At 49.6% G+C, this 18,475-nt stretch overlaps 1 protein-coding gene across 5 annotated transcripts in view; it reads right to left on the bottom strand.

Annotated features, from left to right (window-relative positions):
- Nucleotides 1-9,602: 9,602 nt before the first annotated feature.
- The window catches only part of ANXA6 (annexin A6), a 47,075-nt gene continuing 38,202 nt past the window's right edge, over nucleotides 9,603-18,475 (bottom strand). For 4 of the 5 annotated variants that reach the window (XM_027545917.1, XM_027545920.1, XM_027545919.1 and 1 more), the window contains 5 exons: nucleotides 18,256-18,349; nucleotides 17,011-17,106; nucleotides 14,294-14,352; nucleotides 12,840-12,962; nucleotides 9,603-10,025 (listed from right to left, as the gene is read on the bottom strand). In XM_027545917.1, the coding sequence (XP_027401718.1) occupies nucleotides 9,966-10,025; nucleotides 12,840-12,962; nucleotides 14,294-14,352; nucleotides 17,011-17,106; nucleotides 18,256-18,349 (432 nt within the window). In that variant the 3' untranslated portion in view covers nucleotides 9,603-9,965. Of the gene's footprint in view, nucleotides 10,026-11,083; nucleotides 12,759-12,839; nucleotides 12,963-14,293; nucleotides 14,353-17,010; nucleotides 17,107-18,255; nucleotides 18,350-18,475 lie in introns of those variants that run through there. The other variant, XM_027545921.1, reaches the window with a different exon arrangement.

The raw sequence follows: 18,475 nt of genomic DNA, 5'->3' as shown, positions 1-18,475 counted from the left end.
AATGCTGAAAGCAATCAGCTCCTCTCACCTTCTCTTCCCCATCTTCCTTCTTCCAGCTGTAGATATCCTGAAATTGCCTTCTCTGTTTGGGTTAAGGGATAGACATTAAGGAAGAAGAGGCCCTGGGACTGGGCATCAGAAGACTTGAGTTTGAGTCGTGGCTCTGCTATGTGGCTTTGGGCAAATTCCATCACCTCTCTGGTCCTCAGCTTCCCCTTTCATAACAGGAAGGAATCAGATAGATGATCACTAAGGGATCTTCCATTCTGATACTGTAAAGAAAGCTAAAAGTTCAGAGGAAGAAGAAATCAGAGCAGGCCAAGATAGTCAGGAAATAATAACACTAATTGCTAATACTTCAGATTAATGTGTACAGGCATGGTACTGCTGCTGCTGCTAAATCGGTTCAGTCGTGTCCAACTCTGTGTGACCCCATAGACAGCAGCCCACCAGGCTCCCCCGCCCCTGGGATTCTCCAGGCAAGAGCACTGGAGTGGGTTGCCATTTCCTTCTCCAATGCATGAAAGTGAAAAGTGAAAGTGAAGTCGCTCAGTTGTGTCCGACTCCTAGCGACCCCATGGACTGCAGCCCACCAGGCTCTCAGTCCATGGGATTTGCCAGGCAAGAGTACTGGAGTGGGTTGCCATTGCCTTCTCCGAGGCATGGTACTAAGTGTTCTTAAATGCATTCCTCATCAGAACCCTGTGAGATTGGTACTGCTGTTTTACAAATGAGGAAACCGAGGCTTACAGTGGTCTAAGCCAACAGCTACTACATGGCATAGCTGGAGTTCAAACTCAGGTAATGAACGTCTCCAGAGTTCACCTGAGGGAAATGAGACCTTTGCTGAACTTCAAAAGATGAGTGAAATGTGGGTATACAGGGGGAGGCTGTCACAGAATAGGACGAATGACTTTGCTACTTAATTATCCCATGCCTCCCTCCTTAACTTCCTCTCCCACCCTGACGTCTCTGGTCTTGTTGCTAATGTTGTGGGAATAGCACTGAGTCAGCCTCATACTTGTCAATCAGTATTTATTTAGAGAATGAATGGATTTGACTCTGTGGGTTTCCTGAATCACCAATTCTGTTGAAAGTTACCCCAATGCCATTGGAACCTAGCCCAGGACTTGGGGCAGATTTCTGGATCCCGCCACGAACCTAAGATATCAGCCTCTCTGGGGGCTAGGGCCCTAGAGATGGCACTTTAAATAAGCTTTCAGGGGTGATCTTGGAACTTAGTGGAGTTTGAGAAGCCCAAGTTCCCTAAACTGGATCTTCCAACTCTGAAATGAGAATTGCCTGCTCAAATACAGGCAGCCAAGGAGAACTCACTGTCACAAACTAGTGGGAGGTACTGAGTGTGGGAGCACTTCTCTGGGTCACCCAGATGTCAAATCCATGACTTCTGCAAAAATACTTTGAGTCCAGGGGTGCTCGGCATGGGCCTAGTATGCCAGGGGCGCTAGGCACCCACTAGGTACTGAGCCCATTGCTGCTGCTGACTCGCTGTGTGACTGCAGCAGACATTTCCTCTCTCTGTCTCTCACCTTCCTCATCTGGGAAAAGGAATCAATTCTCTTTGTCCACCTGTAACCCTGGGAAGAGCTGTGTGTATAGAAGGGGTGTCCATTAGGAGGATTTCATAAAGAATATCATAGGTCAGGGGTTCGTCAACTTGAGTGTCCGTCAGAATTATTTGGCCCATTTGGTCTTGGATGGGGGCTTCAGATCAGTGACTCTCAATCCAGGCAGTACATCAGAATCACCTTAGGAGCTTTGTGGAATACAGATGTCCAGGCCCCACTCTACAGTAATAATAGAATCTCAGGGGGCAGGGTATGGCCTGGGATTGGTATTTTAATAGCTCCCCAGGTTAATCAAAGTCACAAGCTTGCCCACTGCTTTCAAGGGTCTTTTTTTTTTTTTTTTTTAATATTCATTTATTTGGCTGTGGCTGTGTTTTTTTAAACATTCATTTATTTGGCTGCACCAGGTCTTAGCTGCAGCAGGCAGGATCTTCCATCTTTGTTGCAGCATGTGAGATCTAGTTCCCTTCACCAGGGATCAAACCCAGGCCCCCTGCATTGGGAGCATGGAGTCTTAGCCACAGGACCCCCAGGGAAGTCCCTCAAAGTTCTTTTCTAATGGTTGGTTCTGATGCAGGTGGTCGCAGGACCTCACTATTCCCCTTTCATGTATCAGGGAAGGTGTCTTTTCAGTGCCAGGGGGAGAGACCACAAGGAGGACGGATCTGGAAGCTCTATTCCACTTTTGTGGGTCTCAGGACATCATACATGGTGAATGTGAAAGGAAACATTAAAACTCAAGCCAAGTCGGGGGAAGGAGGTGCATAGAATTCTGTAAATGTCTGAAAAATGGAATGTAGGGGTGTGTTTTGCAAAATTGTGTTTCCCAAGGAAACAGATACAGGGCAGAGTGTTGCAAGATTCAAGTCAAAGGAGGAAGATCCAAGGACAAATGTTGCAAGACTGTGCTGCTAAAGGAAGTGGCTTCTTAGCCTATCAGCTCTGGAACGAAGCTTTGAGATTATTCAGACCAACCCCCTGGCCGGAGAGAAGGAGAAACTAAGCCCCAGATAGGGGAAGGCTTATGCCCAAAGTCACGTTAGCATTACAGTCCAGGTTTCCAGAATACCTCCTGCCTTTTGCCTTTTCCTGTATCCCTTGTAACTTGTTTTCATTCCAGATACCCAGCCCACCCTCTGCCCTCACACCCTCTTGGACACCACCCAGAATGAAAGGATGGGACTAAATCTGTGAGCCTGGATCTACAGCAGCCAGATAGAAGGGACCAAAGCCATCAGGAGGCTGGGGAGAGCCAGAGAGGAAGGAGCGGGGTCTGATGATGTGGCCTGACCTCAGAAAGGAAGCCTGGTCACCAGGGGAATTTCCCCGGTGTGAGGTCTCATGTCTATGCAAATATTGCACTCCCATTAACGTGGACCCCAGGATGGGAGAAGGCCAGGGCAAGAGAAGGGACCCTGGGAGAGGCAGGGAATTGGGAAGGCAGGTAATAGGCCCTGACCGTCCTGGGTACCTAAGCATTGTGCTAGGATCTGCGTGTGCTTAATCTCATTTAGTTCCTGAAACATCCTCCTGAGGTCAGGAACCTGAGACCCAGCAGGGGAAGTCACAAGCGCACTTTCCAACCCCAGGAGGAGAGCAGGCTTCAGGCAGAGGGCACGATCATGGTGGATCTGGTACTGCAGCTGTTGACAAGGGTGACAGTAATGGGGCCCCAGGCCGGGAAGTCTGGCAAAGTTTCATTTTAGGTTTCCATCTCACTCACCTGGGGAGTTTTATCCTGGGAACAGCGAAAGGCATCAGGGCAAATCCCAGTGCTCAGGTTTTCCCAGGCCCAAGAGAAGGAGGTTGGGGAAGGGGGCGAGGGGCAGGTGGTCCTGTTAACCCTTTCACCACCAGCTTCTTCTAGAGCAGGCTAAGAAAAGTGAAGAACAGGGTGAAGACTTTTAAAGGAAACTCTCTCTTCCTTCTGCAGCTTTATATTTCACTCATCTTGAGCCTCACTTCCTCTGGGAAACCTTCCCTGGGGATTCTCCTTCATTGCAAGGCTGATCCCCTTCCTCCAGGGAGCTCATCTTGCCTCCCCAGAGCTCAAGGCAGGGTGCGGTTAGGCCCAAAGTCTGTCCCCCAGACAGCCTGGCTGTTTCTCCTCCTATGGAGGAGTCTGTCCCCCAGACAGCCTGGCTGTTTCTCCTCCTATGGAGGAACAGAACAAAGAACATACACAGGAACAAGCAGGTCACAGGTTCCTAGAGTTGTGTGCTTTACACACAGGCTGGGTGCCAAGAAAAGTGTGAACTCATCTGTGCCCTAGCGAGTGTGTGTGAAAAGCAAGTGTGCCCACGTGCGTGAGGCCCTTCCCGTGTGGCCACCAGTGCATCTATGGGCAGCCATGTCTGTCTTTCTGTTTGTGATCCTCTGTGTATTTGAGACCTAATCATTTTTCTCTCTGTGGTCAAGAATATGCATTTCTGAGTCTGGGTATACAGAGTGTGCACATCATGCGGCTATGCGTGGCTATGGTTTGGAACTGTGGGGGTGGTGGTGGTTAGTAGTACTTATGAGCTTTGAGTAGATGCCAGATGTAAGGGCAAGTGGAAGTGGAGATGGCTGGCCCAGCACAGGCTTGAGATTTCTGTGTCAGCCCCCACCCTCCTTGCTCTCCTGTCAAGGCCCTCCCCTCCCTGCCCATGGCTGTCTCTAGGTCAAGGTCCATGGCATCTCAGTGGAGTAGCCCTTCAGGGGTTCTGGTTATAGCTGGCAGCGTTGAGGGCAGGTGATAGCCGGAGGAAGGAGTGGGACTATCCCACAGATGGAAGGAAGGGCCCGTTGCCAAATGGCTCTGGTCGAGGGCCTCTTCGGGCCTCACCTAGCTGAGAAGAGGGTGAAGGGATGGCTACACCAGGGTCCTTGGCTTCTTCTTGCCTTTAAAACACTTCCTGCTGCCTCTGGCTCCCAGGTGATGATGCCTGGCTTCACCTTGGCCTCCCTTTCTTGCTCCCCATAGCAGTTAGGGCAGTTTCCTTGGTTTCTTGCTCCCCCTGCATCCTTCTTTTCTCCATCTCTGCTTCCCCAACCCTGACTCGCATCCTCGTCCCTCCACATCTGGGGAATTGCAAGCCTGTCCAGTGGTCTCCCAGCTGCCGGGCTGGTCTCCTCCACGCTGATCCCCAGAAACAGTTTTCTAAGGATGTCTCTGATCTTACTACTCCCATCCCCAGCACCTTCAAGGGCTGACCAGGGCCCAGAGGGTACAGGCCAGACTCCAACCTGGAATCTCCATGACCCTCTTGAATGGTGTCCTCGTGCTGGGCGTGGGGCCAGGGCCCTTAGGAGCACACCCCACTGCCTCCACTTCCCACCTCTGTATCTTACCTCAAAGGACTCTCTCCTTCCTTCAATATCTTTTCTACCCATCTCTCCCGACCCCACCCCACCCCCTGCCCCCCTAACTCCCAGCCATGCTACTTGGCTTTCGGGATGTTAGTTCCCCCGACCAGCAAGCAAAGCTGCACCCCTTGCAGTGAAAGCTCAGCATCTGAATCACTGAACTGCCAGGGAATTCCCTCTCTATCCATCTTTTGAGGTGCTTCTCACATATCCACTTTCCAGGGAGTCTTTTTCTGGCCTGTCAGTGGTTCATCTGTGGCCTCTTGGTATCCCTTGCTACTGTGTGCCTGGTTGAATTCTTCATATAACATTTCCCACTTAGCTTTCTCTGAGAGTAAGGAGCACAGTTGCAGGGACTCAGTGAATCATCAGAGGCTCTTGAAAGAGACTCCTTCTCTGTCTTTCTCTGCTCTGAAATGGAATCCAGCCTATTGATTAATAACAAAGAGCTGATATTTATTGAGTCCTTGCTGTGTCCCAGATAGTGTGCTCAGACATGCATTGCCTTATTTCATCTTCACAACAACCCTGTGAGATAGAAATCTTGGTCGTTCCCATTTTACAGATGAGGATGTCAAGGCATAGAGAGGCCAAGTGACCTATCTACTTCCCAGTGGTTGGATGGCATTCGAATCCAGGCCGAACTGCCTGCCTCCATCCATAGACCTGACTACTGAGTGGTGGACTCAGCAGAACCAGCATTTCCCACTCGTCTAAGTGCTGCTGTGAAGTGGGGGAAGTCTGACCTGGGAAACCTGAGGTCTGAAGGGTGTGGAGAGGCCCGTTGGAGTGGTGATTTACCGCTCTGGGTTCTGAACTGTGGGCCAGTCAACTCAACACTTCCCCATCTTGTTCTCAGCTCTGCTGTCAGCAGGAAGGGGAGTGTGTCAGCAGAGAGAAGAGCCGGAATCAGGACAACTGTGCACTGGTCACAGGGGTCACCCCAGGGCCGCAGTCCAGCTCTGGGGCCTCCATTTCCCAACTTGGGAAACAGGAGGGTTGGTTCGGATGACCTCGCAGACCATTTCCAGTTCAGTCCATCCATGATGCGTTGCCTGTCTTCAGATAATTTGCATCAGCACTTGGACTCCCGGTTAGTAGCATAGTTAGCCGTCTCCTTTGCCTAACAGCAGAAGACGACTGAGAGGGGGCTTCTCCAGTGGGATCACTCTGGTGGTGACTTGGCTCTCAGCAAAGCCGGCCACAGCAAATATCGGGGTCTTGTAAATAGCCCGCACTTCCCACGGAGCTCTTCAACAGCAGGAAATAGGACAGTGGCAATCCCCAAGTCGTCACTCTCGGCTCAGGTCGAAAGGGCAATCTCCTGCCAACCAGCCACTTCCTTCACACACTTCCTCGTGGCCGTAAAGACCCGAGCGCACCCCAGACCAGAACTGCTGGGAAGTGTTTCTCTTGAGGGAAAAGGCAGGGGTCAGGCCTGGAGGGGACCATTTGGGAGCTGGAGGGAGGCTGACTTTGGGCTGAAGCCCTCTAGGGAAGACTGAAGGAAGTGGAAGGACCTGCGGGGGTGTTGATAAGTGCTGGACTGGGGTCAGGATGTGCAGTTCCGGTTGTCTGCCACTGAAAGGCTCTGTGACCAAGGGCCTGTGAAGTGTCAGCTGTCTGTCTGGCTGAGAGGGAGGTGAGAATTTCTGAGGGCCCCTCCCACACTTAGGATGTCACGACCATCCTCTCGTGCTCCCACTTTGAGACAGCAGCGGTCTGGGTTCCGCTTTCTCTTTCCTTTCGTTTTTAATTTAGACCCCACCGCTTCTCTCTGTTGAACTTTGGCCACAGAAACAAGCTCCAGTGTCGTGTGATACTGTGTTTTGGAGAGAGGTGGGTGGGAGGGACACTGGAACAGAATCTCTTAAGGATGAGGACCACAAAGGTCTAACTTTATATCTTTAGTATCTTGCAAGTGGCATGGCACATAGGAGGCATTCGTAAGCACAAGCTGCATGAGTGGATGGTTGGAGGAATGAGGTGTCTTGGATTCAGAACAGCGGTGACTCCTTCCTTCGTCACAGATCCGAGGAAAAAGCATGGTTTCTTCTGCAGGCACCCGGGACTTAGTGGGACTATTTTAATAGCCTTCCAACTGGTCTCTCTTCCTTCATAGCCTCTCCTTTTTAAAAAACAAAATTTTTTTTTGGCATGCTGTATGGCATGTGGGATCTTAGTTTCCCGAGCAGGGATCGAACCCCTGCCCCCAACAGTGGAAGCACGGAGTAGTAACCACTGGACCACCAGAGAAGTCTCCCATAGGTTTTCCAAAGAACCGCCAAAGGCCAACCCTGGATTATGATATAATCCTGATTTACAATCTCCTCTAATTGGATGCCAATTCCCATTTCTAATCATGTCTGCTGCTGCTGCTAAGTCACTTCAGTTGTGTCCGACTCTGTGCGATCCCATAGACGGCAGCCCACCAGGCTCCCTCGTCCCTGGGATTCTCCAGGCAAGAACACTGGAGCGGGTTGCCATTTCCTTCTCCAATGTATGAAAGTGAAAAGTGCAAGTGAAGTGGCTTAGGCGTGTTCGACTCTGGGCGACCCCATGGACTGCAGCCTTCCCGGCTCCTCCATCCATGGGATTTTCCAGGTAAGAGTACTGGAGTGGGGTGCCATTGCCTTCTCCCCTCAAAACACTGAGAGGGGACTTTACTGATGGTCCAGTGGCTAAGACTCTGAAATCCCAATGCAGGGGGCCTGGGTTCTATTCCTTGTCAGGGAACTAGCTTCCACAAGCTGTCAACTAAGACCCTTTGCAGCCAAATAAATAAAACAAAAACAGCTGAGGGTCTTCCTCCTGCTGCCAACCAATCTCAGAAGGCAACATCCCTTAACTGAGAAAACTGCCTGTCGAGGGTTTGGAGTGGTTAGTACACAGGTAGGACTTCCTGGTTTCTAGGAATTCTAGAAATTCCTGGTTTCTCTGCTTCTGTGTTCCTCTGGGCCTATGAGGCCTTCCGACATCTATTCCCTCAGACTCCATCACTCTTTCCCTTCCGCCCCCAACCTATTCGTCCCTCGGTGTGTATTTTTAGGACACTGTCGTATTTGTCTTGGGATGCCTCTGTGATCCACTGCTGACAAATTCTTGAAAGCAAAGCTCAAGGAAACATCTTGGGAGCCACCTCTCAGCTCTGACAGTGGCGCCTGGCTAAGGGTGGGTGGTCCCAGCCCCTTACTCTGGTCCAGGCAGCCCTGAACTTCCATAAACTATCTCATTTACTCCACAAAGGCTGTGCCGGAGGTAGGACTGGGCCCTGTCTTAGAGATGAGGAAACAGGCTCAGAGAGATAACACGCTCAGTCAGTGGCAAAGGTCTGACTCCACAGCTCTGAATCGCCGTGTTAATTTATCTATGGTAACAATTAAGTTGGGCAAATACCCAAACAAGTCTCAGCTGACCCTCACAGGGTTGGGCTCACAGCCTGGTGGAGGGAAGGAAGTGGGAAAGACACAAGGTAACTGCCTTTCAGACTCATTACATTCAGATGGAGAGAGGGCTCTTCAAAACTGTCAGGTCCAACCCCTCACTGCACACATGAAGAGACCCAGAGAGGGCAGCGGCTGGTCCAAGGTCACACACGACCAGACCTGGGCCTTCCCTGGTGGTCCAGGGGTTAAGTCTCTGAGCTTTTGCTGCTGGGGGTACAGGTTCAATCCCTGATCACTGAACTAACATTCCCCCATGCCACACAGTGCAGCTAGGAAAAAAAAAAAAAGACTAGACCAGCATGTTTCCCAACACCCCTCACCCCGTTCCCTGATCAGTGAATAAACATATACTGAACTGCAGGAGAGGGCAGGTCAGCTGGGACAGGGAGCAGAGCCCTCCAGCCCCTAGGCACCCACATGCCACGGTACTAGACAGTTTGAGATCTGAATCCCAGAGCAGAGCCAGAGCTGAGGTAAGGGAGATAGAGAAAGTGCAGCTGACCTGTTCATCACTGATCTTCACAAAGAGGAAGCTTTCCACAGGCCTCCCCAGATCACGATCACATCTGGTGCCCCCGAAGAGTTCAAAAGAGGAAGTCTGGGCTCAGAGGTTAACAGATGAAGATCTCACAGAGAAACATCCAGGCAGCAGAGGGGAGAGAAGGGACCTGAAACCTAGAGCCAGCTGGGCCAGCCTTCCCAGTCTGGACCCAAGCTCTGACCCTCATTTGGGGTGGGAAGACAGAAGCCACTCCTGGGTAGCTTAACACCTTGGCTCTAATGGCGACAACTCAGGCTGCAGGTTCTACATCAAAATCACAGACCCCCCTTGGAAATGCGATTATGCGCCTGTATGTGTCTGTTTATTTAAAGAGAGAAATGGAAAGGGAACGATTTGGAGGCACATCCTAGAATGTCAATGTTAGAAGAATAAGCCAAGATCTTTTTGTCGAACCCATATTTTGTGGATAAGAAAATAGAGACTCGGGGAGGGAAAGAGACTGGTGTAAGGTCACAAAGCAGGTGTGTGGCAGGTGCAAACTTGCACGCAGGTCTCCGGGCTCCTGGCTCAGTGCTCTAGCACCACAATCGGGATGAGGTGGCAGTGAAACAGTGGGAGGACTGCCAGCTGGCTCAGCACATTTCCTCCTCTCTCCCGCCCCCCAGAACTGGCACCTGCCACCACACCCCACCATAAAAGCACACACACATCACTCACTTCACAGACAGAGGCTCAGTATGTTTTTGGCTTCAATAAAGCCCAGACCAGGGCAGGGGCTGTGACAAGAGATGGAAGCTGGGAAGGCGTGAGGAGGAGGAGGATGGGGAGTGGAGGTGGACGGGATCAATGGCTCCGGTTCTTCGGCCGCTCAGACGTGAGCAGGGGTGACCGTGCCGGGCCCTCAGTGGCTCATGGGAGTGGGAGTTTCCCCTAAACCCCAGCTGAAGACAAGCGCCCACCCTGACCCCTCCCCCCACCCTGTCCCTTCTTTAGTCTCTGAAGCTGGAGCATCAGGCTGGGTCGTGGCAGGTGGTGCCGCTGACCATCTCTCAGCAGAGGTGCCCGTGAGCACCAGTGGCCTCAGTCCTCGCCTCCACAGATGGCCAGCAAGGCCTTCAGGAAGTGCCCGGAGGTGTCACCCTGGCAAGGTCAGAGGGAGAGCAGAGTGAGTGGAACAATACTGATGATCTCAAGGCCCCCTCCTCCCAGCTGCTCTCAGCCTGGATATCAAAGGCCCCCATGTCCCTTCTGTGGCTCCCTGTTATCCTCAGATGTCCAAGCTCTCAGCTTGGCCTCAAGGCCTTGTGTGGTCTGACCCTCATGAAGCTCTGTGGCTTCACCTCCCTCCTTTCCTTCTGGAAGCATCTTGAGCATCTTACTACCTAAACGCCTACCATTCCCCCATCCAGCATGCCCTCTGCACTGCCCCCAAATCCTGTCTACCATCAGGTGCCCCCTCTGCTGTGATCACAGCCCTCTATTCTGGCCTCTTCCCTTGTACTCTGCTAATACTTTTCCCCTAAGATCATTAATACATGTGTTATGGGATTCCTTATTTGAACAAACATTATTGAGCACTTGCTGGGTACCAGCCCTTGCAGAAATTTATGTGAACATCATTAGGTTTATGTTGTATGTCTGGCATGTTAGGGAAATGGAAGTGGAGGTAGCCTTATTTAGGCTTCAGAAGCAGGCCTCTGACCGACTCTGACCTTGCCTAGACTACGTGCCTGCCTGCAAGCACACCAGCAGCACTTTGGGTAAGAAAGCGGGTAGGTCTTGCACGTTCTTGAGCCCCTAATATCAAAGAAGTCTTATGATCCACAAGATGAAACAAAAAGCACTGTAAAAGTTATAGGAAAACCAGAGCTGCATGTTTGTGTACAAACTGATGATGATACCAGTCTGTAGCCTGAGATTATAATCGGGAGCACCCAGAGCTCACCTGTGGGGTGGATGCATCACCAGAGACCTTTTTCCCATTGAGACGCCAGATAGCTTTTACTTGGAACTTCCAAGTAAAAGCGCTATTCAAGTCTGAATGTGGGTTTCGGCTCAGTTTGGTGATGTATATGCTATTACCTTTCTCTATTGTTTCTATTTCTTTTCTTTTAACGACTGTACATGAAATTAAGTCAAATAATCCTCTTTTAAATATTAAAATTGTTTAATGTGTGTGTAATGAGTGGTCTCTTTTGTTAATGAATCCTTCAAACCTAAAATGAAAGTAAAACTTTCAGCCAAACAGGCCATTATGGAAAAAGTATGGAGATTCCTCAAAAAATAAAAAATAGAACCACCATATGTTTCAGCGATTTCACTCCTGGGTATTTATCCAAAGAAAACAAACATTACTTAGAAAAGATATATGCACCCCTATGTTCATAGCAGAATAATTTACAACAGCTAAGATGTGGAAGCAGCCCAAGTGCCCATCAACTGATAAGCAGATGAAGAAGATGTGGCATATACATGCAATGGAATATTACTCAGCCATAAAAATGAAATCTTGCCATTTGTAAGAACATAGGTGGCCCTAGAGATTATTGTGCTAAGTGAAATAAATCAGAAAAATACTGTATAGTTTCATTTATACTCAGAATCTAACAAAATAAATGAACAAATGTAACAAAAAAGAAAGAGCTATAGATACAGAGAGCAAATACCAATTCCCAGAGGAAAGGGGATTGAGGGAGGAAAGAAAAAGGTGAGGGAGACTGGAGGTACAAACTTCTAGTTGCCAAATAAAATAAGTCATGGGTATGAAATGTACACTGTGGTCATTGACTGTAATACAGTCAATAACTAATACTTTTGTATGGTGACACATCGTAAGTAGACTTACTGTGGTGATCATTTTGAAATGTATAGAAAAGAAAAATCACTACATTGTATAATAGGAAATAACCCAGGGTTATAGATCAATTATAACTCAAAAACAAATAAATTCATAGAAACAGTTTAGATTTGTGGGTGGTGGGAGGAGGAACTGGATGATGTAGTCAAGAAGTACAAACTTCCAGTTATAAGTACTAGGGATGCAACATACAACGTGAAACATATAATTAACACTGCTGTAATATATAATCTATATAAATTATATAATAATATACAAAAGTTGAGAGTAAATGCTAAAAGTTCTCATTACACACACAAAACATTTTTCTACTTCTTTAATTTTGTTTCTATATAACATGATGGATGTTCACTAAAGTCATTGTGATAAGCATTTCATGATTTTTATAAGTCAACCATTATGTTGTACCCTTAAACTTATATGGTGTTATATGTCAATTATATCTCAATAAAACTGGAAGAAAAAATAATAAAGATGTTCTACCAATTCACATCTCCACCAAGTCTGTATGAGACTGCCTGTGAGCCTCCCCATGGTTTTGTCAACCAAGTCCAGCATCAAGCTTTAAGATCTTGGTCAATTTCAACGTCAAAGAAATGGGCTTCATAAATGAAAAAAGCAGACATATTATACCTGATTCCATTTACATGAGATAATCAGAAAAGGCAAATTTTTAGAGACAGAAAGTCACTTGAAAGTTGTCTAGAGCCGGCAGTGGAGACAGGTACAAGGGACGGCAGTGGGTTGGTGGAAACACTGAGCTGTGGAGAAGACTGTGCAATTTGTTCCATTTACTACAAATTACTGACTTATGCCCTTAAAACAGGTGAATTTTGTGATCTGTAAATTATGATTCAATAAAATTGCTTTTAAAAAGCAAGAAAAGGGGCTCGTTTTATTTGGAAATCCTAAATTATAAGCCTGCGATCCATCTGGAATTTATTTTGGTATGAACAGCAAGTAAGGCAGATCTCCTCTCATTTAGCAACGTCTTAGTTGTTCTAAGAGGTGACACCCTGGGAATAAAAAGAACTTCTATGTTGGAGCATCTGACACTGCCCCCTACCCCCTGACCTCTCATCCTGCTTGCCCCTCACCTCAATGGCTTGGTGGAGAGACTTGTCATATTTCTCGATGAACTCCCGCCGGATGTTGAGCAGGTCGATCTCACTTCGTGAGACCATGATCCTGGTGAGGGTCTTCTCATCCGTGCCGGCACCCTGGTGGAGTCAGGTGACAGGGAGACACAGGGCAGGAGGAGGAAGAGGCTAGGTCAGGTAGGAGCTCGTGGGTGTCCATCTCTGCTCTGCTCCCTTTCCCCTGCAACCTGGGGTGGGACATCCTGCCTCTGTCTTCCATAAACATTTCTGACTCCAACTCCCCTGTGCCTAGGACTGGGCAGACAGAGGCAACAATTGCCTATATGAGCTGAATAGCATGCTCCCTGAATTCATGTCCATCTGGAGCTTTACAAGGTGACCTACTTTGGAAATAGGGTCTTTGCACATGAAATTAGTAGAGGACATACTGCATTGGGGTGAGCCCGAGATCCAGTGACTGGTGTCCTTACATGAAGGACACGTGGACATACACGCAGATAAAGGCAGAGACTGGAGGGACTCAGCCACAAGCCAGGAAACACGAGGGTTCCAGACAACCACTGGAAGCTGGGGGAGAGGCATGGGAGAGCTTCTCCCTTAGGGCCTCCAGGAGGAACCCATCCTGCCAACACCTTCATTTTGGGCTCCTGGCCTCCAGAATCATGAAAGAATACACTGTTGTCACTCAATTTGTGACAGCAGCCCTGGGAAATTAATACAGGATCCAAGGAGCAGACACAGAACACGGAATATATGGGCAGCCAAGGCCCACCTCTGCCCCCCAGGAAGCTCAGAACACCAGCTGAGGAGTCAGGGCTGCACATGGCCAGGGCTCAAGAGATGGTTGTCATGTTTGGGGACAGCAGGCTAAGAGGGGTCTCAGGCGCACTCCCACTAAACAGAATGTCCAGGCTCTGTCAGCAGCTGGGGCTCCACTGTTGGGTTGGGAGGCTGGCCTGAGTGGCCTGGGTTTTCAGGAAGCCAGAGCTAGTCCCAGAGTTGAGCGCTCGCTTCCTTTTGTGATCATTTGTCACAGAAGACATTGTTTCACTTGCTAGAATGGGAGTGCCAAGGGGGCAGAGACTGTCCTTTTCAAGTTCCCAGAATAAGCTTGTCAACCTTGGCAGCTGGGACCAGACCATTCTCTGCTGTGGGGGCTGTGTGAGCACTGGAGGATGTTCAGCAGCATTCCTGCTCTCTACCCACCAGATGCAAAAAGCAACACTCCCCAAGTTGTGACAGCCAAATGCATCAAACATTGTCCAATGTTCCCCAGGGGGCAACGTAACCCCTGGTTGAGAACTACTATCCTAGAACCAGACCTGGGACAAAGGCTGAGAAACATCAACCAGGTGGAAGCAACCCAATTCCTGACCCGGCGGGTGGTGCCCACCTGTGCACCAAAGTGGAAGTGCTCAAAGGGAAAGGAACACACAAGTAAGTTTTCTTACCTTCATGGATTTGTAAAGTTTGTCAGCAAAGAAGAGAGGCTTGTTCTTGACACTTTGAACTGGTAGGAAGAGGAAAGAGATGCAGGGTACTTGGTCAAAGGAGGTGTGGCCAAACCATGGGCTGCTGATGCTGCTACTGAAGTAGCATAGCCTATCCCAGCAACCTGTGCCCAAGGTCGTGGCCACACCAGGCTCACCCCCAGGCCTGACACCTTCACTCCCCCTTCCTGACACCTCCTCCTCTGTCTCATCCATGGACCTGGCTCTCACTCAGTTGCATCTCGTTTCCTGCTGAGGTGCTTGTAGCTAATCAAGGCTAGCAGAGGACTCAAAGGGAAGAAACCACTTGTGAAGCCACGGTACAGGGCCTCAGACTTCTAAGTGCAACAGAATCAAAGAACTTGAGGAAAACTCAGGTTTTAGGCTCCGCCCTAGAGACTCAGATTCAAGAAATATTTCAAGTAGAGGTTCTCAAAGTTTAGTTCCTGGAAGTTGTCTGCATCATCTGGAACCTGGTAGAAATGTGCATTCTCGTGTCCCACCCCTGGGATGTGCTGAATCTGTACCTTGGAAGGTGGGTGACCAGCTCAGCCCACTTTGCCTGGGGCGTTCCTGGTTTTAGCACAAACCTGGCTGGTTGCCCACCTCACTGTGGCACAGCCTAATGTTTGAGAACTCCTGATTGAGAGAAACACCACACCAAAGAGAGACTGTCAGTGTAATTCAGGGCACTGCCAATCCCTGGGGCTGGGTGTTGCCCCAGAGTCTGCACATGTTTACATCAACCTACCTAGCGCCACCCCAAATACTGCTTGCCTGATGTAACAACCTCCCACCCTCCAAGGCTGGGGAGGGTGGGTAGGTCTCTAGCCCTCAGCAGCTGCTGGATTCCAAGGCCCCAGAGCTCATAGGGATCAGAAGGGGTGTCTCAGGTAGCTTAAGGAGGAGGATTCAGATGCCAGAGCCAAAACACTAGAATGACTCTAGATGTAAAAGTATCTCTATGAGGAGGGCAGGGGCCGAGAGGCTGGAGCGTGCATCCCAAGGGCACACTCATGCAGGAGACAGGCATATACCCTCCCCTGCAGCAGGTTCAGGACCCTCTGGGAAAGACTACATTATATACTGACCTTCCTGGGTCCTTATGTAGTTCCCTACCACCTCCTAAACAAAACCCAAGCTCCTCGACCTGAAAATCAAAGCTCCTGTCTCCCTTTGCTCTCTCATCGCTTCTGTTTCCCCAAGGTAAGGAGAAGTTTCCTGTCTGTCCTCCACTACTTTACCTCCCCAAATCTACATCCCCAGTCCTGTCACCTCCTCCAAGGAGACTGCCCTGACTGCAAGTGTGGGGCTCAGTCAGTGTGGCTAAGGAGGAGACTGGGCAGAAACTTCCATCCTCTATAACCAGCCCAGAAAGCCTTCCCCGGAACCTGAAGCCCGCCCAGCTGCCTCAGAGGACCCCGGGGCCTGCCATGGGATGGAGTGAAGTGGAGCGGAACATCTATGCACACACTTGCACATACACGTGTTCTAGGTGGGAGAAGGGGAAAGCGGGAGCAACAAGAGCAGAGCAAGGTCGAGACGTGTCTCCAAAGATCAGTTACTCTGCGATTAATACGAGTCTGGGCTTTGGGCTCAGACGGCCTCTGGTTCCCGCCCTGCTTCCACTACTGCTATGTAACCTTGCTGAACCCCAGCATCCCACTTTGTAAAATAGGCAGATAAAAGCACTTTGTGAGCATTCAAACAAAGCTGTGTGCAACTAACTTCACACAGGGCCTGACAGTAAATAACAATAGAAGCTAATATTTATCCAGTGCCTTTTATGTGCCAGGAGGCTGTTTTTTAAGTGTTGTATAATTAACTCCTTTAAATCTGGTACTATCATCACACGCACTTTACAGAGGAGGACAACTGAGGCACAGGGTTCTCATGACCTGTGAAAGGATATAACTGCACAGCTAATAAGCGGCACAGATGGGACTTAACCTGGATTTACTATGCTATTCTGTCTCCTAAGCGTTGCTCCCAGCTGGTAAAGATCCACTATAAATCAAATAATAACATCACGACAATAACACCTCTGCTTCCCATGTTCTAAAATAACTTTTCCTCGCATTTGAAGTCCCTAAAATCAACAGGCATCCTGTAATTGATGGCAATTATGTGAAAACGTTCCACTGATACCTCAAGGTAGGATTAAAAAAAAAAGTGCATCAATACAATGCATTGTATTGTAGTCATAAAATAAGATACTGCTAATCACTAACGCTAATAAAAACAAACCTGACCTTCGCTTGTATCTACTCAGTCATTTGTATACATGGAGAATTGAGATCCAAAAGGGGAGAGATTTTTCAAAGGCAAGAGCTAATATTATGCAGTAAGAGAGTAACCAAAGAGACCAGGTGCTGGGAGGAGGAAAAGGTGTGCGCGCGTATACACACCCTAGACCTGCAGGACACTGCACCCTACCCAGCCCAGCCGTCACCCTCCCAGCCATGTCCCCAGAGAGAGCTCTTTCCTTACACTACCCTGTCGCCTAGAACGAGTCCTCATGTTACCCCGCCAGTCACACGCTGACAGACCCCAAGAAGTGGCAGTGCTTATTTCCCAGAACTAGTAGTTTAAGAAGTTACAAAGGCCACACTCATCCAGGGACTCTGGACATGCTTCCTGTCCCTCCCCAGCCCTTGCCCTTGGTCCCCGCCAGTTACCAATGGCCACAAACACGTCTCGGACATCCCCAGACATCTCCTTCTTGATGGTGTGCTCCACGTCATAGTTGGTCATCTTGACGAACTCCTGGAAGACTGGCCCCCAGAGAAGTCCCCGAGGTGGGAGGTGAGCTCTGATGCAGGGTTTGGGGGGACATCATCCTTTCCCCCACCACCCAGCAGCAGCAGGCGTGGCTGCAGCCCAGACCTAAATCTACCGGGCAGGGCTGTTGTGGAAAGGACATTCTGATCTCAAGGCTGCCTTGAGCTCTGAGCCAAGCCTGTATCAAGTCAGACACTGCCCCAGAGCTTCAGGCAAGTGTCAGGAACTCAGGCTGGGGTAGTAGAAGGAGGATGCATGCTATTCACAGCTGTCCCCAAGCTCACCGAAGGACCTTGGGTGAACCCCTCTCCCTTTCTGGGCCCCCCTTTCCTCCCGAGTCAAGTTGGGATAGAGATTAATGCAAGTAATCACAATGATAACACTAAGAAGTTATCAGGTACCAAGCGCTTTTGTGCATTAATAATTATCTTTTGCATCCTCACAACAGTCATGTGAGGTAGAATTAAAATCCCGTATTTATAGGTAAGGGAACAAAGGCACAGATATTCAGTAACTTGCCCGGGGTCACATGACTGATAAGTGGGAGATTCGAATCAAGCCAGTCCAGCTCCCAAGTCCATTCTTTTAGTCACTGTGCTAAAGCCCCTTAAGTATTTTACTGCAAAGTACCAGGCACGTGCATGTAAAATCGTCACTGTCTCAGTAGTCAGGGCCCCTCACAATCGCCTAATGTGAGGGTCGCCGCATACAGCGGCGCATGTGGCAGCCTGTGTGTGTCTCTAAGACATGCACGTGGTCTCTGTGTCATCACCACCCTTCACTGCCTTGCTCCTGGCAGATGTCACCAAAGAACCGTGACACAGAACCTTCAAATCCTTCTCAACACAGCATTCTAGGCAGCCACTACCAACCCCATAGAGTTGGCCTTGGAAGCTAAAGCCACCTGCCATCCTTTATCCCAGGCATCACACGTGTTTCCCTAAGGAGGTGAGGCAAGTTGGCCCAAGGCTCAATGATGCTGTTAGCAGCACAGCCAGGACCAGACCCTGGGGTTCCTGAGTCCCCGTCAGCCAACAAACTCCCTTGCTGGGGTAAGGGGCAGGTGGGTGGGCAGCTGGCTCCTCTTGCCAAGGGTTGGGGATCTTCCCACTGCCTTGGGAGGGGAGGGAGTTGGGTCTCACCTCTCCGGAGGTGCGGATAGCTCCGCGTGCAGAGGATCATCATGAATCGTGTCTCCAGGGAAGACTTGTCTCCGCTGGTTGTGTCTGCTATTTCCTGCAGAGCCCAGGTTGGGGCAGGAATGGGGAGGGGAGACACAAGAAAGCCTGGTTGTTTTTCACTTTCCTGTCTGCCTGGGTCGAGGATGGTGAGAAGCTGGGCTAACCCAGCCACCCAAGGAGG

This window comes from Bos indicus x Bos taurus, chromosome 7, assembly GCF_003369695.1.
Source record: "Bos indicus x Bos taurus breed Angus x Brahman F1 hybrid chromosome 7, Bos_hybrid_MaternalHap_v2.0, whole genome shotgun sequence".
Classification (NCBI taxonomy): domain Eukaryota; kingdom Metazoa; phylum Chordata; class Mammalia; order Artiodactyla; family Bovidae; genus Bos; species Bos indicus x Bos taurus.
Note: the sequence above shows the minus strand (reverse complement) of the source record. Positions and strands in the feature narration are given on the sequence as shown.